Here is a 24,056-nt window from a genome sequence, read left to right as displayed (position 1 = left end):
CATCCTTGCTACCTACAGCTTCCATATCCTTAGGCCAGATAGTTTGCAAGTTAGCATGGCGCCTGTCGTGTCAAGACTAACCTTTTATGATGGAGCGACTTCACCAACAGCTCGTGGTGAATTTCCAGAGTAACATTGAAGATGTGTTTCTGTTTTTATTCTTGTTTGTGTTGAAAGATCTAGTTTGGGTCACAATGGAAGGCGAGAGATTCAAACCTGGAACCGTGACTTCTGTTGCTGCATGCAGAGCTATTGTAGTAAGACTTTATTGATATACTTTTATTTTTCTCTGTTGCGTCCATGCTGCTGCAAAAGCACAGTGATCAACCATGACGCCCCTTTGACTCCGAGTTTCCTCAGCAGTTCCTCACTCGGGACTTTAATTGTTAAGTGCCGTCTTAAGTCAGACAATCACGTTCCGCATTTGCCAGCTGGAAAAAAAAAAGTCTTGAATCTCTAGATGAAGCTCGGGCCTTCACTCAGGAGACTTCCTCAAATTAATTAGCTTTGTTTGTTAATTTCTTGATGGATTTCACAAACCTGAAAAATGCCCACACACATATGAGGACACTTTTATGCAGACTGAAACATTCATCTTTTTGTGCACACACTGAGGGTTCAACCTTTCAAAAAATCTCTTTTGGTTTATCAGTTCTGCTGCACATTACTGTTTTGGAAGAAAAGCTATCAATTTCACGTCCTTCCAAGGCAGTAATGTTTCGTGAAATGAAAGGTGCCAAGGTGAGCTTTTCCTCTCTCTGACTTGACTTAATGTGCACTGATGCCAACAGAGTTGTGTACTCATAAAAATCCATACTTTTATTGACAAATGTAGAACAAAATGCTAAAATGAATGTCTCAGAAGTGCTTTTGCCAGGTCGGAAAATTGATATATGTTGAATATCTTGAATTAGTTTTGGTTGTTTTTGGTTTTCTTTCCCACGGGGCCCTGAACAGCTCAAAAGTGACTGTGAAAAGGAACCGGACCTGAAACTGATCCAGCCAAAGCAGAACCTACGCAGCTATAATGATTCCCGTTCTCTTCTTGGTTATTTTGGACCATGTGGACTCTTAAAAAAAAAGTACATGAGGAGGCTGTTCTTCCTTTCCAGAGTGGATTCTGCTACCAGCTGCTTCTAGCGTTTGCACACGCAGGAGAGCTTTCTGATGCTGTGCAGGAAAATGAAGGGGATGATGCAGGTGTAGGAGGCGGCGATGTAGCTGGCCACCTCCACCACGATGGACGAGGTGTGGAAGTTGTTGGTGATGCGCAGAAGCAGATGAGTCAGCCAGCAGACGAGGAACACGCTGGCAACAGCCACCACGCTCTTGGCTGCCCTCAGCAGATTGTTGGTGCCTGGACTGGACCGTGCTGCTACCTGGCCGGGCCTTGAAGGTGCACTTCCGACACCTTGATGCGACTGTGAGCTGAGAGGTGAAGCAAAGCTTTGGCCTGAGGCTGGCTCTCCGATGTAAACACCACCATCGGGTGCAGCGTCACAAACTGCGCTGTCTGTTTTTCTTCTGTTGGTCTCTCTACTTTTGTTCTCTTCCTTGTTGAGGTGTGACTGATGGCCCTGAATGCGGCGATTGTTCTTCAGAAGACTGATGATAATTTGGATGCTGGTGAACAACATCCCTGCAGCGGGGACGGCATTCGCCAGGGTGAGGTAGAAGATCTCATAGGTCTGATGGGCGACGTAGTTTGGAAAGACGTCGATGCAGTCCTCATGGCTCTCGTTGCCCCCCACCACTGCCACGAAGAAGAAGTGAGGCGTACTGAAGATGACCGCCACTGTCCAGCTGCTGGCCACAAGGCCGCCCACTAGAGACAAGCTGTCCATCTGCACCACCGCGCCGCCTTCTTTGAGGGAGACGACCAGCTTCTGGTGCCAGAAGATGCAGATGAAGAAGGTGGTGAAGATGCTGCTGGTCTCTGAGAGGTCGGCGCAGAAGCGGAAGACTCCGCAGAAGGTCTCGCCCAGGAACCAGCGTCCGGCGAAGTCTGCGATGGTGTCGGGCAGGTCCACCAGGTAGTTGGTGATGAGGTTGGAGACGGCCAGGTTGATCAGCAGAAGTTCATTGGTGCGGATCGTGGACTTCTTCCTGGGGACGGAGCAGATCACCAGCCAGTTGTTCCCCAGCATCCCCGCGAGGAACATCAGCGCCCTGATGATGGACTCGATCAGTTCTTCAGCATCCATCGTGTGTGCTTTCCAGACAAAAGACGCTCACGTCTCCTGAAGCTTATAAAGCAGAAGAGGAAGCCCAGCCCAACCATGTGACCCTCCCAGGAGCCATGGAAGCGTCCTTCCATTGATGCTCATAGCTCTTGTGGTTCCTATTTAAGAAAAGTTTGACAAAAAATACCGCATACTTTTAATACTTGATTATGCTATTCTGAAATAACATTTCTCTACCAACTGATTCCAGCGTTTTTATAATTTACTGACCGATAATTCATTTGATTTCCTTTGAACACGCTTATTTACAGGATTGTTGGAGACATTTCTTTTTCTGCTTGTGAACTTATCGTGCATCGGCATGGACTCCGTACTCTGAAAACTAGCCAGCCACACACAGGTGAGGTCAGGTCCTCACCTGATCTGGAGGGGATGTCTGAATGTCACATACCTGTTGGACAATCTTTTTTTCAAAACAAAAATTGATGGGAAACTATCAACATTCTAAATTCTGTCTCAGCTGTGGACTATAAATTTTGGTAAACCTCAGAGTTTAGTTGGATCACCACGGCAAACCATGCACCTTCAACACTGAAGTTAGAATCCATTAAGGAGACTGAGGTCGTCTATAAAATTTCTAGAAGGGTGCTGCCTCTCGACGCACAATTGTTGACCCCCTAAACTTTTGCCAAGATATTCAGCGGTAACAGAGTAGACGAGGCCAGGCATTGCTTGACTTGTGGAACGCACCCTGTGAAGGACTGGAATCATCAACGCAACTGGAGGAGACGCACAAAGATGCGAGCTTTGTTCCATCGACCGTTCGGTGGAATCACGATTCATCCGTGGGCGGCGTGAGGATGAAGCGCGCAGATGTGAGCGCAGCGGGGGGTCCGCTGTCCACAGTTTGGGCGTCTCTGGTGAGTCAACGCTCCTCCCACTGGATGAGCCAGCGGCGTCGGAACCGCGTGCGCGGAGCCTGGCCCGGTCTCCCAGAAGCGGGCTTCTCCCTCAGTCTCACCTCGGCTATGACTCTTGTTTTCCAGCGGTCTAACTTGGCGTTCCCTGCGCGTGAGCTGCGTGTGTGGCGGACATGAGAGCGTGGTGAGAGCAGCGCCAGGATGCCCGGCAGCAGCGGCGCAGACGCGCTGAGAGTCAGCGCCTTCATCCCGGTGTGCACCGCCGCCTGCCTGCTGGTGGGATCCAGCTCCCTTTTCTTCGTCTTTACGTGAGTGAGACGTCCGTCTTCTGTCCATTTCACGCAACATGAGACATGAGTTCATCGGTAACTTATGCGACATCAGTAAACAGTAAACTCTCCTGCGTATGAGAACTTTTCTGAGGTGAATGGGATACTATCTGTAACATTAAACATTAAAAATAAAGTATTTAATATTATTATATCAATGTAATCTTAAATTTTACATCGATATGAAGTGAAGCAATTTGTTCCTTAATCTCCCCTGATGTTTGCCCCATAAACAATGTTCTTCTAATGCGTATTTAATGCATAATAAAATGCATGTGTTCAGAAGAACAGAAACAGGAGTTCTGGAAGGTCTTCTCCAGCTTTTCTTTATGATCGAGGAACCCCTTCAGATTCCCTTCAGCATGAGAGTCCAGATTAAGCTTGAACTCTCCCCTGGAGAGCAATGAGAATAATCATAAAGAGAACTGACAGTGGAGAAAGTAGTGTACAGCAGTGATGAAAGCAGTGGGAATATATTCATGTTGAATGCAAACAACTGGATTTAAGGCCGGTTAAAGAACATTTCTATTCATTGACTCTGTGGTCTGTGGCATCCTGTCTGACCTGGATTTCCAATCCAGTGCCCCCTGAGGATTCCGTAATCACATCTGAGGAGATAAACATCTGTAATTTGGGCGAAACAACAGGAAAAAAAATCATCTAAACAAATCTCAAACCGCCCCTTCAAGACATTGGATTGATATACAGCACCTGCCCCAATACGTCACGAGTCAGATAAGTCATTGGGACGTGGTGTTGAAAATGAGTGTCTATTTACTGTGACTCATCTGTTAATATTAAATATAATATTATCTGTACAGGAGGAGAACTGCTCATCCGAACAGTTCATTATTGTGTAGGGGGCACATTCACCGTTCACCCAATGTGCAGTTGTCACTCTGGTTTTGACATGGAAACAGCTCATGTAAAAGCTAGTAACTGTGGTGAACATGTGCGAATTAAAGGTCGTACTCGATTTGATGGGTCAATCTTCGATTTTTTTCTGTTGTTAGCATCTGAGCTCTGAAACCACCTAAGTAGTTGGCAAATACGTCATCTGAAACTCGAGATACGTTTGAGTGACTCTCCTTTTATTATTACATATGATTCAGCTGTTATTAATGAACATTTTTGAATAATAATTTTTCGACTCAATGGATCCTCGGTTTGTCACGGAGTGGGAAGCAATAGCTCATGCAATAGCACTTATTTAATATGATGTCAAGGAGTCTTTTTTATCATGAATGGAAGTTCATCTTTCTTCAGATCTCTACATTCAGATGTCTTGATCAACATTAATAGATATAATCCCTGTGGTTGCCACGCTCTGATCTCCCACCTTATCAGCTCTATATACCAGAGTAGTGACCCTTGACATGCATAGCCATATCTGCCCTACTTTCCCCTCAATTCCTCCGCCGTTTACCGTTTCCACTGGAATCTGACACCAGATTGGGAGGTTGGGATTAGGATGGAGGCCGATGTCATGTGACACCCCGCCCCCCCCATCCTTCTGGGAAAATGGAAACTGAAATCTTGTGACGGTAGAAATGCAGATTTCATTCTTGGAACTCACTATTAAAGCGGATCCATTATGATTCTTAAAAATCATCATCGCAGCAGATTATTTTAAGTACATGAAAGTATTTTTTGTGATCGCGGTGTCATTAGCAGAGCAGAAAGTATCTGGAATATTAACAATCTATGTCTGTAGTCGACTTCATAGATTATTTTAAAAATGAGATACAAAGATGATTTCCATCAGTTCCTGGCTTATATACTTATTATTTTATGTTATGTATATTCTATGTAATTGTCTGCTTGTCTTAGCATGTGGTGAGGAAATTAAATGGCCTTAAAAGTTGCCTACCCTGTTCCTGAATCTGACCATACCAGGTCCTGAATGCAGGACAGGTTGGTGTGAATGATCATCTCTGGACGCTCCTCCTTCCTCATTTGTCTCTCTTGCGCCTTGAAGATGACGTCAATGAACACGACGGCTCAGAAAACCAAATTGTTGCCTTTATCCAGCTAAGATCGGACTTTTAAAAAGCATGCAAAGGGCTTCGTCTGGACTGTGGGAGAGGAATTTGAATTTGTCTGGTTCACCAGCCAGCTCACATCTAACTGGTTAGCTGGGCTATGATCGAACATAACATTAGAAACACCGTGACTCACGCATGCACCAATTTCAAGCACGACTGTGTGGTTCAGATTTTTTTTCAGAACCCCCTGTTTCAATCGCCGAGCGATGCCAACAAGATTAGCTCATTCGCTCTGTGGCGTGGTAATATTTACATAGAAACATTTGGCCATTCTTTCCATGACTTCTTTGTATGTGTAACTTGCGAGTTGAATCCAGAAACCTGTCTGGGGAAGCTCTCTTCCACTCTGTTGACTGTGATGGTGGCTCCATGGTGATCGTGCCAATGTACTGATTCTGGACCTCAATAGTTTAACCAGTTGAACATTCAGTATAAAGTCTGTGTTCTTACTCTATTGACAGTGAGACCGTAAGGATTGAAGTGGTCACGGTGCCACCCATTGCCATGGATGTGGCCTTACAGTAGTTTGGCTCTCGCTTTCTCTGCAGCATGTAAACATGATGCAAACAGACTTAATCGAGTGAGGCCACTCTGGTCAGAGTTGGGGGTCCACTCCAGTTTGTTGGAGATGATGCCCACCCTCGTCTCCTCAGCTTTGAACGTGTTCTGCTCCAGATGATCCATCTTGTTGGTGGTGTCATCTGTGAACTTGCTGCTCACCAAGGTGCAGTTGTTTGTGTGGAGTCAGCAGTGCAGAGACGTGAGCACATGTCCTCGCGGGGCCCCTTTGTAGTTACATTTGTACCAAAGGGTCGACCTCCGTGTCTGAATTGTGTCATTTCTGAATTTCCCCTCGCAAATCCTGGTTCATGCTTCTGCTCTATCTGTAGCGAAGCTTAGCAGGCATGGCCGAAGCTCTGGCAAATCCCTTTTGTCTTCAGCTGAATAAACTCAGCAGTTTTCCTGCTTTTGTTCGTCAGACCTTGAACTTGAATTTGATTCCAGCTTCTGGTCGCAAAGTTCTCTGATACCCGTTTGTCATCGACGGCGGTGAAGGTTTTCTTTTTATTGAATTGCTGAAGGTCTCTGTACTTTGAACGCAGAATCTTTTGTCATGTAGGTGGAGCAGGAAGGAAAGGTGGTGCCTTTTTGGAAGATGATTGTGTTGAGTGAGGAGGAGCCATGAGGCGCTGACAGCTGGGAGGCTGTGAGGAACAACAGACAATTCAAGCTAGATGCCTGAAAAGGTTCTACTTTCCTCATGATTTACTGAGCACATTCATGGCTTCCAAGTTTTTGTCGTCCAGTTGAAATAGAAAAGGTCGGCCATCTTGACTGAGGTCTGTGAGGGTTTTTCTAGTTTATGTAGAGTTGGTTGGTTGGTGAAGGAGTGTGCTGCCATTGTTGCAGTCAACATGGTGAGGTGTTTTACTTCTGGCCTGTGCCATACCGGGGATGCACCCAGAACCAGATGTTGTGATGATGAAATCAAAACAGTGGCCAGAGAGTGATGGTGTCGGTACAGCCGACGTTTGGCGTGGACGTTTTCAACACATCTGAGAGGGCTGTGTATTGGCAGGTGTCTTTGGAAATGATGCTTATCCCGATACACAAGTGGTGATACGATACATTCCAATACTGTTTCAATAATATATTGTAATTGGAGCCATCATTTTAAGGGAGAAAATTAGATAATACAGTACAATATTCTGTACATGAAAGCAAATTTATTGTTATGACGGCTTTCAGTAAAATTTTCCCCTCAAACAGTGGAATGAATTTGTATTATTTGTTTATTATTTTAACTTATTTTATTTTATTTTATTTTATCCCTTGACCCCACTGACAATGGCAAAAAAATTGATTCTGATTCTGATTCTGAGTCTGAGTTGCTCCCTGAGTCAGCAAAATAACTATAAAAAATAAGCATACAAAAAGAAAATGTCAGTATTAAACACGTCACAAATGCAGCGGCATATCCAAGTATCTATGTATGAAATATTGATATAGCCGACTTGGCTGTCTTGGATGTTTGGCGCTCCGCGTGACCGTCATCTCACAACTGTGGGTCTTAGTAGAGAGCATTATCTCGGTTTTTGCCCCTCAAAATCAGTTTGTTTTAAATTGAAAATTCTAGGAGGAAAAAAAATCTATTTTCTAATCTAGATGAAATGCAGACTATCTAAAGTGGACTGCTGAACCAACCAGTAAGCAGCTGCTGGCTATTGAAGGCCAAGCTGCCATACTGACTTTTTTATAGAGACTTGGAAGTCAGCGTTATTGGTCACTAGAAAGTGACTAGAAAAGACAAGACAAACAGATGAAGAGGAGAGACAGTGTTGGACCATGAATGTTGGAGAAGAACAAGAGGAAAACCAGTGGTTCATGAGGTTCATGATGAATGAGAGCAGAAAGTGACTGGAGGATGATCAGATCACTTATTTAAGTTTTGCATTTGATGTTGTTTAAACTGAGCTGTCTTGTTCAGCATGCAGTTGCTCCTATTCAAATATGTCTGAGTGAATGAGACATTTAGATTTTTCCGTGAACAGTGTTTATTTAACAAACAGCTCGCAGGTTACCCAGCGGAAGAGCCATTTATGTAATGGTGACAAACTTTCACACACGCCGGCTCCGCCTGCCAACTGTCTGCTGTTCCACTGACCCACTGCCGAGATGAGGCCTGTGGGCAGATTGCAGAGCAGATTACTGTGCACAGCCGCGCCTCTTTCATTAGGTCGGTCCTGCCACGCTCTAATGAAGTGCCTGTCACTACGGCCCAGATGGTCTCGGACCGATGACGGAGGCCGTCTGATAATCCAGGGTCGCGCAATTTATAGAAAAAGCACTCTAATTTCTGTAGAAAAAACCCCCACACGTTTCCATTCCTTTTTGTTTTTACACTGGGGGTTCTGTGAGAAAAGGGTGCTGAGAAAGCCCAAATAAGTTACTGCTATTCTCTGGGAGGTTTGGTTTCTCAGGCAGGTGACGACAGTTGCTCTCAACGATCCGATTTTGTGGGATGGTTGTCATTCATCAGATGCTCGACATGCAACGGAATTGATCTGTGTTGTAGTCTTGCAACAGGAGTCAGAAGAGGCGGCCTCTTTTCATCCTCCTCCGAGCTGCTGCAGATGAGCGTGGCAATTCAGTGGAGGTCATTCTGACAACAAACAGGAGCATGCAGCGGTTGAAAACATTTTAATCTGTCAAGCCTTTGTGCTCTCCTCAAAGTTTGCTTCTGGGTCACGCACTGTAAAGCGGCTCACTCCTGCGGAGGATTTTGTTTTGAGGTAAAAGCACAGGACAGAGATTGAAACGCTGGAAATGAGCAGGGTGGACGCAGCATCGAGGATTCATGATTTTGATTTAGCACCAGCACATTGCTGAAAACAAAGATGCACTAACCATCCCACTTTTGACGCCTGTTACGGCGATTGATTTGCTCTGGGGCTACACACGCTAAAATGCTAGCTAAAAGATGTGCAATAATTTTTCAATTTGTTTTCAAGTGAAACAGGGTTTGACCAGAGACTTTCGTCACCTTAGCGTGAAAGCCTCTGACAGGGCAGAGAGGACCATCCCACGTCCAGTTCAGAAGACCTTTCTGACACAGACCTTGAAGCTCAGCAACCACGTGCCTTCTTCATGACAAACTTCTTTTTTGCAATTTGAAGTCAATCATGCGACGTGTGAGCTCATCTCTGCAGCTGGATTTTGGTGAAATGATTAGATTTTTCTGTCAAGTTTTGTTCTTATTTAAAAGCAAGCGTGTTGAAAACTGGTGTGTTGTAAATATGCAGTGATGGTTCAACAAATGCAACTTATGCCTCCGGAGTGATTTGCTTATTTATTTTAATGGTAATTAAAAATAATAATGAAAAAAGAGCGCAAACATCAGCTGATAAAGAATCCTTTAAAGAAATCCTGGATCCAAACGGTGATCCGGATCACGACCACAATTGGGTCTGTTGTTCCTTTTCCCATCACCATCACAGTTTTATCCAAATCCGTCCATAACTTTTCATGTTACGTTGAACAAAGAGAGACAATTCACCCAAACATAACGTCCTTGGCAGAGGTACTTATGCTTCACACTTATGGCCTTCAAGCAACGGAAAAAGCGCAGGTTACTTCCTGTTTCTAGTGCGGCTATTTCTGAGTAGAAGTTCAGTTATTGAGTTGAGTGTTTGGGTTGTTTTGTGCTGTGCATCAAGAGAGGAGGATTTTTCTTTTTGTCATAATTATTTTCAGATTATATTTTTGCCCCTCAGCCCTTTGTTGAAAATATTGATCTACCAGCCACATTTAGGTGCACTGTCCGCACCATCCTGTAGTTCTACAGCCATTTCAGTGAGAAGTGAAGGAACCACTTTGCTATGGTTGGTGCTGCTGCTGGTGTAGAAGCTAAACCCCGAGTACCTCCCTTTGGCCTTAAATATGTTGAGAATATAATGTGTAAATCAATGACTGTGGAAGTACCTTACTTGCTTTTCGGAGTGAGTCTGCTGGTGTGATTTATGCAGACGTTGTCCTTCATAAACAACAGATGCCAAACAAAACATTACAACTGTGGGGTTGTTTCAGGACAAAACTGTGAGAGAAACTGGTCTCATACATTGTTTTCACATCCCCCCCCCGACATTTGTTTTATTGCAGCTTTTAAGTCTTGTCCTGGTGTTCTGATGCTTCTTTACTGAGCATCTGGTTCTTCAGTGTCAACGGTGGCAGATATTTCTGAGAGGTTCGTGCTACAGTTGCACTGAGAAATATGTCAATTTTCAGTCCCCCCAATGTTTGATGGAGTTCCAGGGAATGACATAGTAGAACCTCAATCTATGTCACATCTTCGTATTTGAGTTTGAGGTCGGATTGGATGTTGAGTAAGACTCTCCCAGTTTAAGTCAGAGTAGAGATGCTCTAGGTTGAGGTTGTAAACCTTTTGGAAGAGAGACCGCAGACAATCATTAAGTGTCCACACTGCCTTATAAACATATTGGGATTCTGGCTCTGGATGGGGAGAACCACCACTAAAAACTCTAAGAAGCAATCCTAAAATCATAGTTTTATCCAGAAAGCACTGCAAAAACTTTAGCTTCCTTTTCTGTTTCTGCTGCTTCTTTGCTACTCTGCTACTTCCGCTACCCCAAGAAACACAATGCAACTCAAGAAGGCAACATCAAATCCTCAGTTTTCTACCCCCCTGGAATGATATTGCTTGCATGAACGGTGTGGTAGCATGTATGTGCACTAGACTCAAAATCAGAAGTGAAAACCCTCTCGAGAACAGTATCAACGGAAGGAGGAGGCTCGGGTCACGGGGGGCAATGATGGCAGTTTAATTTGAGAAAGAAACATTGCAAACGTGAACTAATTGTTAAAGAAGAAAACCTACAAAAAATATATGAATAAAAGCCAGAAAGAAGGAAAAAATGAATCAGGTTCAGGGAAATCAAAATGCTTGGGAAAGTGCCTGACAGGGTGAGAGAGAACGTAAATGTCGATCATGGGAGGCTGTTGAGCAAAGCACCACCTCTGTAAAGCAAAGAAAACCAGCCTCAATAAACGAACCAAAACCACAAGATTGAAACAAAAAAAAAAGCTGGAGACAGTGACATGGATTTGGAGCATGTCATTTCACGAGTTAAGGGTTTGAATTCATTATCATATTGTTGATGAATCCATGTTTGTTTTCTTCAATCCTGCATTTGTCTGTCCACTCCCACTCCCTCACCATAGTCCAGAGAAACAATAAGTGTTGGTTGAAAACAGCCTGTGCTGAAGAGGCTCTGTTCCTTGGAGGGAATTGTGGCGAGTGCTGTTATATCACTACTGCGTGAGATTAGACCGGGGGCCGGCGTAATCAGGTTGCGGAGGTAGAAGGACAGCAAAAAAAGATTCTCTGGATTAAATTTGATTTGGCATCACGTGGTTAACCTATATCCTGTGGCGAGCGGCGCTGGGACAATTCAGCTAAAAGTTATGTGGTTTTCACGATAACAGTGTGAAGCATGGGCCCCAATGATGAGTCCAGTTTGTTCATGCATTGACAGAACTCTATTCAACTGTGCTGAGGAATGTAGATTCCAGATGTGGATTTTCCTTTGACTGCCAAGCGTCTGAAAAATTCTGTGAGCAAAAGTACGAGTTGAAAACCGTCTCGTCCTGCATCTGACTGCAGGTTCAATCCCCAAACCCCCAGCTGGTTTGTGGTTGTGGGGGAGGGGTTCCCTCTGCTGATGCCATGCCAGATGCAAACCCAGTAATCCCTGGATTATCAACTCTGGATTACGGACCATTTCTGCCGATCCATTGTGGAATACTAAACACACAGAGAGTGCGGCCAAGACCTGGCATACATAACGCAACACACACACACGCACAACTGTATATTTTGGGCCCTTTTGAAAATGACTTTCAGAAAGCACGTGATGTCTCATTCAGTGGGACTGAGCGAGCAAGTCATTGAACAAAGCAATGCAGACGCGTTTAGAGTTCAATAGCATAATACATGAAGGTTTTTTTTGTGTCGTCCTTTTTTATTTATTTATTTTATTCATTTAATTAAACAATCTGAGTGTTTTCATCTTGCTGTGGCACAGACATAGAACGGAAAAAATATATATAATATATAGTAGAGGGTCTTCAGGGCGCGACATCAAACCCGGAAGCCGCCATGTTGGAGATACTCACTGCTCAGCACAGAGCGGTATTGAAGGCGATTCCGCAGAGTTTCCTTGAAAAATGGTGAATTACGCTCCTGTTTTGGATTGTACAAATCATACCGATCGTGAAAAACATTTGGAATTTTATCGACTTCCAAAAGTTATTACAAATCAAGGAGAACAATGCCAGAAGTTGTCGGAAGAAAGGAGGCGCTTGTGGTTAGCTAATCTGAACCAGGACCTTCGTGGCAAAACTGTGGATAACATCCGAATATTTTGCTAAAAAAGTATAGCCTAAATGAATATTAGTTTGCATTATATTGCTGAGGAAGAGAATACACAGAACTTTTATCAGAACATATTGATTGATGCCAACACACAGTTTTCAGAACATTCCCTTAAAAAGTTATCTCACACACACATGCACAAAAAAATACTTGAGCACAAACTACAATAGCACACAAACTTAAAACGAAACGTCAAAATATTTAAATACGTCACATTCTCATATAAGGTGCAAATGTCGTCGATGACTTGGTACAACAGTCTGGTTATGCGCCTCCAAACTCCGGTAACATTTCAGGGCCTCGGCGGTGGATGACATAGGCGAAAAAACAGGTATCAGGATACATCACAGACAGCAGACTGTACGGGTTGTCATTCACCCACGACGATGGAGCCGATGGAGTGTTCATGAAGTCCCTCTCTGTATGTCCTGTCACTCCCAACTCGTTTCGATGAGCCTTTCTGTTTTATTTTGCGTTTTCCATGGCACTCCATTCACAGTCTATGGGGGTGTTTAAAAAGAGTATCTCCAACATGGTGGCTTCCGGGTTGGATGACACGCTGTGAACACCCTCTATAAGGCACGTAAATGTAGAAAAGATAGAGCACCGAACTGTATTCCAGTGAGGTGGCTCACCCCTTGTGTACGGTGCCCACTCCCCACAAGATGAGGTCCCAACTCTCGGACTCATATACTCATGTTGATTTAGATTAGAACCATTTTTTCTCTTTTGGTTGCACCATGCATCATCCGAACTCCAGTTCTTGCCGACATCATTGTGCCGACGCACCCCTGGTGGTAGCTGCGCCATGGCACCTGAGGAGTCCATCATGGGTCTCACTCACAGGCTCGATCTCAACATGTGGTGAATGGCCAAACCCACCCTGTCCTACTGAGATATGGAGCTGAAGATGTGTACTGATGTTGCACTTGTGTCGACATCTTGCAAAGTACTGACTGGTACTCAACGCCAACAATGTTCATTCCCTCCACGGAGCAGGATTAGTACGTGTTACCGTGTCGTAACGTTTAGTGAAGAAATCGTCTTGAATTGATCTGCCACAGTGGACACACTGCTGAGGTTAAGCAGGATGGAATGTGTGACAAAAGATTAAGAGGTATAACACGACCCCCGTCAACCCTCACCCCCATCCTTCTCCTCTGGGTTTAACTTCCCGTCACTGATCGTGTTTACATGTGCTTAGCATGTCGCATCTGCTCGGCAACAATAATCTGAGCAACGCGAGAGAGTTAGTTACAGAGCTACGTGTCATGAAGCTTGAGCTTCCGTGTGACTTCCCCCAGATGTTTCGACACTGAGTCCTCGGACCAGCTTAAATGGCGTATAATCTTCAGTCATGTAAAAATGACTGACAACTAGGGATGGGCGATACACGATATACCGCCAAACACGCTCTCCACGATGACCATTCTGCATCTCACGATAAATTCGAAAAACACGCAGCTCACTTGCTGCATTGGACCAGCATACATGAACATGACCAGTTGGTGACGCCGCACCACGCTCTCCAGCTCCACAGCGTTTGACAGTCGACACCAGCATGTGACACTTGTGGAGAGTGTGGTGGATTTTGGCTCATGATTGTAGTTTTAAACTGGTTTTTAATCCAGGGAACCTTCGATAATGACACTGGTCGACTCAGAGTCTCTGGATCCGTGTTTATTTTATTAGATGGAGTGGTCCTCATAGGTTCTTTGACATTGGTCGTCTGCCTTGGTTCATATCAACACATGCAGGTCTCCCGCTGTGCTGGTGCAAATAGTGGTGAAAGTAGTTGGATATTGGACGGACCTCCGCTCCGGCATTGGCAGAAAATGTAAAAAAAATGTATATATTGGCCATTTTCTGAAGGTTCTCCAAGTTAACTGAGGGGTTAGGTCTCTGAAAAGAACCTCTCAGGTGTGGTGAGAAAAGCGTTTTAGCACAGTGACCTGGGCAGCCATAAGCTGTCACTGAGTTGGGCTGCTTGTGAGAGCGAGGATGAATGAATGAAAGGCTTGTGATCATGTTGTCGAGTGGCAAACATTCCCCATCCAGAGTCTCCACAGACCTTAGGCTGTTCAACACGACCCAATAAATATGTGGAATATGCAAATGCATTACCTTTACCTTCTTCTGCCGCTTATCCGGGGTCGGGTCGCGGAGGCAGCATTCGGAGCAGGGAAGCCCAAACTTCCCGGTCCGCACAAACCTCCTCCAGCTCTTCCCGGGGGATCCTGAGGCGTTCCCAGGCCAGACCGGAGACATAATATCTCCAGTGAGTCCTGGGTCTTCCCCGGGGTAGGACATGCCCGGAACACCTCCCCGGGGAGGCGTCCGGGGGGCATCTGGATCAGATGCCCGAGCCACCTCAGCTGGTTCCTCTCGATGTGGAGGAGCAGCGGCTCCACCCCGAGCTCCTCCCGGATGACCGAACTCCTCACCCTATCTCTAAATCTTCATCTATCTTCACCACATCTGTGAACCTCATTGGTTGTCCTCTGCTTCTTCATCCAGGGTTTTGGTATGTGAACTAGTCTTATACTGTACATGTCCAACTGCTGTTATCTTTGTCCTCTACATCTTAGCCGGATCACATTTACCATAAAATCTGCAGCTGCAATTATCACAAATTATTTCCCTAAAACGTCCAGATGTGCCGCGTCGCTTCATTCCGGGCGGCGGCAGAGACCCCCACCTCCTAATCCGTGACCAGTGGTCAACACTCTAATACATGCTTATCTTCTGGACACAATTACTTTTCCCCCATTCCACAGCTCCCAGCTGAATAAATGGGATGAAGATTAGCAGCTGTAACGCCCGCCTGGGCGAGACGTACGCCCGGGCCGCCTGTGTCTCTTGTGTCCGAGAAGTAGTAGCTCTCCTCACGCGTGTCTCTTGTGTTTGCAGTTGTCCCTGGCTGGCTGTGACCATCTGCCCTGCTGTGCCGCCATGCTGCGCCGTCCTCTTCCTCTTTGTGCTGGCCAACTTCACCATGGCAACCTTCATGGATGCGGGTGTGCTTCCAATAGGTCGGCAAGCTTCACGCATTTTCAACCGCTGCTAGCTTGTGGTTTTCTGCGCTCAGATTTCTTGTGACCACATTCACCTTTTTTAACAGGGTGACCTGTGTCAGTGTGGTCTTGACTAAGTGCTGAGGCTCTGTTGAGGGTCTCATCCACAAGTTTGATAAAAGATGCTTTTTCCACAGAGTCTAACACAGTTGGAAATAACTTCATATTAATGTTGCTCTGACTTTGCTGTGACATGTACAAACACGCTGACCTGGTCCTGGTCAAGAGGTGGAGGGAGATGTTTGTGTTCGTAAGCAAAAACGTTTTGTACAATTAGATTAGATCAGATTAGATTTATTCTTCCCACATTGAGGAAATTTTGGTTGCTACGGCCACACGCAAACATTACAGACTTTCAGAACGATGAAGACGATGATGATGTAGACAAAGTGACACAATCATCACTGAAACAAAGAAGTACACAAAGAAAAAAAACTTTAAAATAAATCAATCAAAATCGAGTAATTTATTAAAACAACGTGAAACTGAAAAATACCGCAAAAAACACAACAGTAATGCCATTTATTATGATATCTTACAATAACTTATTTGGGTTCAAAAAACAAAACAAAACACAATGACATGGATGACCACTGAATGCTTGTAGCACTCCCTACCCTCCTACAGTTCTTGACAACAACTCAACAACTCATGAAACAATAGTGACACTATTATATTGATAAGAAGAAAGTCAATTGTAATAATTTAAAAACAATTGATTTATGCAGCCACTTGTATAGAAGAAAAATACAACCTTATTGAGTTAGAAGAAAAGAACTGTGAAGGTCTGTGACAGACACAAGCGTATCCACTCACTCTTGCTATAAATGATGAGAGGAAGTGAGGTGGTGTCGCTGCCCCACATCTGGAACCGGATGATGAGGTACAACTTTTGGATCGGAGGCTCACCACTAGATCAGGACAGATGGGGTCTGCAGGCCTGACCCCACCAACAAACCAGGAAACTGCACATCCTGTGCACATCCATGCCAGCTGCGTCCCTGATCCTTCCCTGGCTTGAGGGAATGCTAGATGAAAATTAAAACAAATAGATGTTTAAAATGTGAATATATCATTGTTTCTTTGATCTTTAGCTTTTTATGAGAGATACACCGATCAGGATTTTTGCCGTATCCGTATCCATGATGCCGATCATGGATACGGATCAGCCAGAGCGCTGACCACCGATACTGATCACCTTCTTTGTACATGATGTGAAAAATGAAATAGGGAGGAGCGGACGCATCACAACCAGCGGGGCTTCAACAGAGCACCGGTTGTCACATGTGATCGGTTGTTGTGATCGGAAATGACAAGAAGTGATCGCATTCATCACAGTGAAATCGGCCGATCATGATCAGTGACCGATCGTTGGAGCATCCCTACTTTCTATACGTATAAAGTTGAACATTAAGCATATTGTGGACTGGATTAATACAGCAGGACCAACCACATCTGAGACCACCGCTGCTGTCAGACACTGCCAACACTGAACGGGCTCCACCTTGCAGGAGGGCTACAGAGCGAGGTCTTATCCGAGGAATGACTTGAGGAATCATGATATAATAATAATACACCATACTAAACAGGCATTTTGTTTTTAAGGGAAGCATAAGATGTTGTTAGAGACATTTGTAATAGTGTTGTAATAACTGCTCTGCTCCATACTCCTGACAGAGATGCTCACTGTAAATCAGGTTGGGTCTTTTCACACCATCTGCTTCTTGTTTCTTCAGCCAACGAGGACGAGGACAAGGAGGACGAATTTCGAGCGCCGTTGTACAAGAACGTGGACGTGAAGGGCGTCCAGGTCCGGATGAAGTGGTGCGCCTCCTGCCACTTCTACAGGCCGCCACGCTGCTCGCACTGCAGCGTCTGCGACCACTGCGTGGAGGTCGGCCGTCGCGTCCTCATCGCTGTTTCCTGATGATCCATGTGACACTGACGTTCACCTGTGGTTTCTCTCCTCCTGGCAGGATTTCGACCACCACTGTCCGTGGGTGAACAACTGCATCGGGAGGAGAAACTACCGCTACTTCTTCTTGTTCTTGCTGTCGCTGACAGGTCACATGATCTGCGTCTTCACCTTCGGACTCATTTATGTTCTGCATCACATGGACGACTTGTGGAAGCTGCACTGCGCTGTCACGTATCCTTCGAGATGAATACATTCACTCAAGACATTCGCCAAGATGAAAACTTAGCTTGTCTGGATGAGCATCATTTCACTCGCTCATTTTTATCACAAATGTGTCTCTTATTTCAGGGTTTGGATACTAGTTTTGGAATATGTATATTTTATTATCCTCAAATTACATTTCTATTCTCAATTCCCTAGATGTCAAACTTAAATCAGAAATTGGCAAAGCATTTCAAAACTGTAATATTGTTTCTCTCCCAGATTCTAAAAATTGTGTAATATTTGTCTGTTTGCATTTTAATATTTAACTTTTAATTGAATTATTTTCCTGCTTCATACAAAAATATCATGGATTCCATTCTGCATTTAGGAGTCTTAAGAAGTCTGAAACAAATATCTTAATATATGATATATATAAAATATAATAAATATTGCCAGAAGTCGGGTGCAACAGAGTGGCTGGTGGTCACATGACATTCTGATGATGCGTTCATGGACGGCTCGCTGCGTAATACAGCCTTCGTAAAGATACGGGAAACAGAAGGAAAAGAACACACAGACAGATGGAAAGTTCTGCCGCAAACTGAAAGAGGATCTAAGAGAATCCTGACACGCTGCTGAGAGAAAAGCTCAGTCATTTGACATTTTTTATGAGGCTTGATGTTATTTGACATCTGATGAAGAACACATTAAAAATGTCTTCCTCAATCGTGACTCCAGCCTCGTGGTGATCAGTATCTCGGGTCTGTTTCTGCTTCCTGTCTTGGGTCTGGCTGGATTCCACCTCTACCTGGTGTCCAGAGGCAGAACCACCAACGAACAGGTCAGTATCGTTGCATCGAAGTGATGAAGATATGAACATGCGTGCTCAGCCAGACCTCCGTCCTTGCTTCTCCAGGTGACCGGCAAGTTTCACGGTGGAGTCAATCCTTTCTCACGCGGCTGCTGCAAAAACCTGGAGTATCTGGTTTGCAGTCCCATCTCACCAAAGTAAGTCTGACACCAGCTGCCCCAACCAGCTGAGTTGAATTTGAGTATTGATGATAGCAATGATATTTCAAATGCAAAAAAAGTAGCTACTTATTTATACAGATAAATACATATACTGTAGAACCAACGTGTTACCTGTGTGTCAGGTACACAGCAAGGCCGCGCAGGAAATGCGTCATCCACGTTCAGCCTCCGTTCCTGCGGCCAGAGACGGACAGACAGAAGGTGCGAGACAACGGCGTCACCAGCTACGACCTGCAGAACAAAGTACTGCACTTCAAGCGCACCTCATCGGCCCTTGTCAGAACACAAGAGGTGTGACGTTCTCTCTGTCTGCATCAGCGAGCTTTAGGGGGCGCTGGAGATCAGCTGGATGCCAAACAGATGAAGACTCCACCACCACTTCCTCCCAAACCGGATCACGTCCCGCTGAAAAGCCAGATAACGACTACGGATGGTGAGAAATAATCTGAGGCCGCTGTGAACTCGACTTTCATTTGCGCTTGGTGTCATTAAAGTGTCTGGTCGTTTTGAGGACATTAGTAGACGCATTTGAGCTTAAAGTCAACCTGCCACCAGAGGGCGCCTGCGCTCACACACAAAAAAAATAGAAACAGATTTAATTTTTTTTACCTTTATTGCTTGCTTCCCTTGCTACTTTAAATTCACTTGTTTTGTTGTTATATGTAATTTCTTTTTCAATTATTTGATTTGTTTAATTTTACATTTACATCTTAATGAAATTACGTTTAGGATACTATACTATTTTTGGGTAATCGACAAACTGTTTTAGACACAGTAATATTACTTTGTAGATTAAGCCTGCCCTATTTGTCATTTTTCATCCTGCATTTTATTAAGACGCCGTTTAAAGCATTTTTTGCTAGTCATTCATAATCATTTGGAGTTTTACACTTGTGTCAATGAAGCCACTTGAGATTAATTCTGAAATTGAAATTGATACATTTGGTCACTTGATTTTGGAAATAAAATGAGAAAATTAAGTTAATATTTATGATAACTCCGGTATGATTGCATTAAATATGACTGCTCAACTTTGCATCAAATGTAACTGTAATTGTCGACTGGAACTTCAGCTAGAGATCACGTTGTACGTAAGATCAGTTTGCATGGTACAGGCAGTTTAGCATCTGTTCTGTAGCCCATATTTTGGTGATATTTCTGCTCAGTCAGTGTCCAGTCCTGTCAGAGTGTCTTGATGATACAGCTCAGATTTCCCTCCTGCAGAAACAAGCCATCAAACCAAAGCCATCATTCCAGTCTCCATTCCCACTGTGCCCCAGCTGCGGCCCGTCCTGGAGGCCATATCCCGCGGTTCCTCGCCCATTCCTCCCGAGCAGGTACGGTCATGTGACATATCTGGTATGGTCATCCGACTTGTCAGGTGTCTAGTTGGTCTGAAAAAAGTGCTGAGCGATAGCGATACTTGAAGGAGGGTGAGCTTTCGATGCATCAGAGTGCTTGGTTTATTCTGACTCCAGCTGAGTCTTGGCTGATAACAGGGGTGACCTTTCTAAATTGCAATTTTAGTGACTGTTTCTTTCAAAGTTGCTAGTCAGTTGTTGTTGTTTTTCAGCTGTTAAAAACGTCAGAGCCACAAGCCAACGGCAGCAGAGGCGGCTCCTCCCTCCACCTGGAATCCAGTGAAAGTCCTGCGAGAGGCCCACAGCTCCCCCTACAGGCCACCACTGTCTCCAGCTCTCTGCAGCTCAACCCTCTAAGCGCCAGTTCTCGCTCACTGACCCTCAAACCCACCCACCGCAACGGCAGTCGCACCCTGTTGTCGGACACTTTGGGTTCCAATCCAACTCCAGGGGTGGTGCCCTCCAACCTGCTGGTCGGCCACAACAGCTCCTACGATAACATCCTCACCCCCTCAGACTCTCAGTTCATGACCCACCGAGCGGTGCCCGCCGTCAGCTACCACTCTCACTTCATGACACTGGGGGCGGACGGCTCGGTGGTGCAGCGTCCGCGTCCTCACGCCTACAGTCCCGTGTTCATGGGCATCTCCAGACAGTCCCCTCAACCTCGGGACCCGTCACCTTCCCTGCAAGGATTGGCCTCGCGGGATTCATCTCCCTCCCTCGCAGCGCTCATCCAACGCGATCCCTCACCTGCTTTTCAAGGTCTGATGGGACGTGATCTTGCGCCTCAAGCGTCACGTGACCTGACTCCTCCCGGCTTTTCGAGGCGAGACGTGCCGGCTCCAAGTCTGCGTGACAGCCTGCGGGACCTCGGCTCCCAGACCTTGACGCCTCAGAAGTCCGCCGCTGCCGCTCGCTATGACAACCTCTCGAAAACTATCATGGCGTCCATCCACGAGCGGCGGGAGATTGAGGAGCGGGAGAAGATGCTGCGGCTACACGCCAGACCTCAGGGCCTGTACGGTCCAGATCTGGGGATCTACGACATCCCCAGCCGCCGAAGTCTTCCGCCGGACAATGTCCGACCGCTTGGTTCTCGCGGGACGACCCCTCCTGCTTACGGCTCCAGGGAGTTCCTCATGAGCACCGGTATCCTCGGTTACGGCTTGAGGACCTCGCCGCTCTCCAGCTCCTCCACATCGTCTCTCACTCGAGGGCCCAAGTTGTCCAGCTCGACTCTGCAGAGCAGCAGCAGCCTACAGACCAGAGGAAGATCGTCTTCTCCAGCCTACGGTCCGACTGACAGACCGGCCATGCCCTCCTCTACCTCCACCCTGCCCCGACTCCCCTCCACCTCCACCTCCTCTGTCCCCTCGTACTCTTCCTACGCCACCACGAAACGACCCTCACTGACTCCGGCGTCAGAGGCGAAGGACTCAGTCACCATGGGGACGCCGAAATAGGAAATATAAATGAATAACTTTGTAAAACTAGTGAGAGAGCTGAAGCTCTCTGACTCAAGCGGATTAATTTATTGGTTTGTGTTTGTGAAACATGTTTCTCCACCATGTTTGTCTTTGACTGGGAAATGGTTTTTGTAGCTGTTTTTATGAATAAACTTATTTTGTAACTTTCTCTTTCTTATCTTGTTTTTACTCACCATCTAATGGTCGACGTCATAAGAATGTTTTGATGGATTGATCCAGTCCATGGTGCTATTTAGCATTACACTATTCATCGCCCTTTTCAAGCATCAGATTTAGTTTTAGACTTAGACTTAGTGAGACCGAAATACTGAAGAAGTCCATGTTTAGTCCAAGAAATTAATCTAAACCTATTAACCGGAAGAGCAAGATAAGCATTTTTGCACCTATAAACCACCAGATGGCGCTAATATAAACTAAAGAAGGTGCAGATCAATATGACCTGAATGACACTTTCACTTTAAGTTAATGAGAGTCCATTAATTTTCATCACTCAGCAGAAAAGTCTATGAAGCATCCATGAGTCATCGAGACACTTTTGTGTGAGCGTGTTTGTGATATTACAGGTTGAAGTAACAGCAGACAGCAGGGTCAACTTCCTGGGTAGCATGCACTGAAACTATCCTGTCATTTAACAAATAGTTTAAACCCAAGCGACTTATAAAAGTGTCTTGCTCATCATGGAGATTCAACTCTGCTCGCCAATCTAGCAACTAAAAAGGTGAGTGTAGGTTGTAGCTCTTATTTCAATAAAGGCCTGAGAGGGTCTCGAGTCCTGACCCGACAGGAGCCAGTCTTTTTGTGTCAACAGAACCGGACATTGGCCCTTGTGGTGCCAATATTCTGTCTCACTCAGTGTGCGTTACGTGGAGCCTGACTAGTCATTGAGGTCCCCATTAAACTTGCATGGGCTGCAGTTTGCTGAGCAGGTGACTGGTGGTGCTGAGTTACAGGCTGCTAAAGTTTCATCAGGCGGAAACTTGGATTGTAAACTTGAGGGCTGCAGTCGGTCCCAAGACTCCAGTATATGTCAAGGATCCAATCATGCAGGTAAGAGAGAATGCAGCTGTGTGCGTTACTGAGCCTTGGTCGACGCTGTTATGGTTGTTGTTTAGTTTCAGTGTTTCCTGTTCAACCTGCGCACCCACCAGTGGTGCTTCCTGCTCTTCAACCTGCTGCTGGTCCACGCTCTGCTGTTCGGAGGCGACTTGGTGGAGGAGTACCTTCTGCAGCCGACACCCGGGGTGTACACCGATGGCAAGGTGGTGGAGGTGCGAGAGAAAGCCCGGAAGCTGGATCTGAGTGGCTCCAGGGAAAACGTGTCTCAGGCGTACGCCATCACAAACCCCAACGCTTGCCGGAACTCTGACCTCTTTCTGCTTGCTCTGGCCTTCAGTTCCGATGCCTCCCAGAGGGATGCGGTCCGCAGGACCTGGGCCAACCAGACCGATGTTAAAGGATTTCCAGTTCGGGTTCTTTTCTTTTTAGGATCAGCTCATACGTCAGCAGAGCAAAGGGCCCTCATGGACGAATCCGCCCACTATGGGGACATGATTCAGGGACACTTCAGCACCGACTCCTCCATCCATGGACAAACTGAACGGACCATTCTGGCTCTCCGGTGGATCATCGCCTTCTGTCCCGTGGCGAGATTTGTCCTTTTCACACAGGACTCTGTGTTTGTCAACCTATCTGCCATCGGCGCATTCTTGCTGGCTCTTCACAGGCATCCAGAAGATCTTTACCTGGGTCGAGTCATCCAGCGAGAGTCCCCTGACAGGAACCCTTCTAGCTCCAGTTACATGCCCGCCAGCCTCTACCCCGACAAGTACCTGCCTGAGTACTGCGAAGGGACAGCCTATGTTGTTTCCCAAGATGTAGTACGGAAAGTCTACATTGCATCGCTGGATTTCGGGGCTCCAGTGCCAGCAGATGTTTTTGTGGGCTTCTGCGCTCAGAGAGCAGGCGTGGCACCGACTCACAGCGCCAGGTTTTCAGGAGGGAGGCACTTTCGCTACAACGTCTGCTGCTATCGCCACCTGTTCAGCTCCGCTGGAATGAAGAGTCAGGAGCTGGAGAAGGTTTGGGAGGACCTGAAGAGGAATGATGGAGGATGCTCGCTCCTGCAGACGTACTCCGGACTGGTTACCTGCAAAGCCCTTACATACCTGGACAAGCTTTCCTTCTTCAACTCCGAGGAGGGAGGTTAATCGCTGGGTCGCTCCTGCATATACTTCACTATCATCTGTGTCTATTAGTATGTAGGTCACCAGTTGAAAATGGACTACATCTCAGAATGACAGACAGGACTGACTCACTCTCATCTGTTGCAGGTCTTTACCACGAAAGCATGTGATCAATAGTCCTATACCAGAGGTTACTAATGTGTTTGATATAAATTGTCTGCAGGTCTATGTGTGTGTGTGTGTGTGTGTGTCTGAGTGTATAACTGGTTTATTCACACTTGTGGGGACCACTTCTTGACAAAACATCTTATGCCTTTTGGGGGACCGTTTGGCCAGACCGCTCAGGGTTAAGCTTCAATTTGAGG

At 45.8% G+C, this 24,056-nt stretch overlaps 3 protein-coding genes across 3 annotated transcripts; 2 read left to right on the top strand and 1 right to left on the bottom strand.

Annotated features, from left to right (window-relative positions):
• Nucleotides 1-1,136: 1,136 nt before the first annotated feature.
• LOC128749559 (rhodopsin) lies at nt 1,137-2,204 on the bottom strand. Its single transcript, XM_053849284.1, has one exon. It carries the CDS (start codon nt 2,202-2,204, stop codon nt 1,137-1,139), a length of 1,068 nt encoding a protein of 355 aa, XP_053705259.1.
• Nucleotides 2,205-3,000: 796 nt separating this feature from the next.
• On the top strand, nt 3,001-21,654 carry LOC128752708 (palmitoyltransferase ZDHHC8B-like). Its single transcript, XM_053854212.1, has 11 exons — nt 3,001-3,103; nt 3,230-3,411; nt 15,340-15,461; nt 17,240-17,397; nt 17,480-17,652; nt 18,364-18,466; nt 18,542-18,633; nt 18,780-18,900; nt 18,976-19,090; nt 19,882-19,994; nt 20,231-21,654. Exons 2-11 carry the CDS (start codon nt 3,305-3,307, stop codon nt 21,482-21,484), a joined length of 2,358 nt encoding a protein of 785 aa, XP_053710187.1. The 5' UTR covers nt 3,001-3,103; nt 3,230-3,304; the 3' UTR covers nt 21,485-21,654.
• Nucleotides 21,655-22,549: 895 nt separating this feature from the next.
• Nucleotides 22,550-23,715, top strand: LOC128763733 (beta-1,3-galactosyltransferase 9). Its single transcript, XM_053872906.1, has 2 exons — nt 22,550-22,555; nt 22,621-23,715. The coding sequence occupies exons 1-2, from the start codon at nt 22,550-22,552 to the stop codon at nt 23,713-23,715; spliced, it is 1,101 nt and encodes a 366-aa protein (XP_053728881.1).
• Nucleotides 23,716-24,056: the final 341 nt, after the last annotated feature.

This window comes from Synchiropus splendidus, chromosome 1 (assembly GCF_027744825.2).
Source record: "Synchiropus splendidus isolate RoL2022-P1 chromosome 1, RoL_Sspl_1.0, whole genome shotgun sequence".
Lineage (NCBI taxonomy): Eukaryota > Metazoa > Chordata > Actinopteri > Syngnathiformes > Callionymidae > Synchiropus > Synchiropus splendidus.
Note: the sequence above shows the minus strand (reverse complement) of the source record. Positions and strands in the feature narration are given on the sequence as shown.

Excerpts from the sequence above, each read along its gene's own strand:
- LOC128749559 (XM_053849284.1), bottom strand. The coding sequence starts at position 2,204 with ATGGATGCTGAAGAACTGATCGAGTCCATCATCAGGGCGCTGATGTTC.
- LOC128752708 (XM_053854212.1), top strand. The coding sequence starts at position 3,305 with ATGCCCGGCAGCAGCGGCGCAGACGCGCTGAGAGTCAGCGCCTTCATC. Across the intron at positions 18,467-18,541 it reads GCAGAACCACCAACGAACAG|GTGACCGGCAAGTTTCACGG; the intron begins GTCAGTATCGTT and ends TTGCTTCTCCAG. Across the intron at positions 19,995-20,230 it reads CGCCCATTCCTCCCGAGCAG|CTGTTAAAAACGTCAGAGCC; the intron begins GTACGGTCATGT and ends GTTGTTTTTCAG.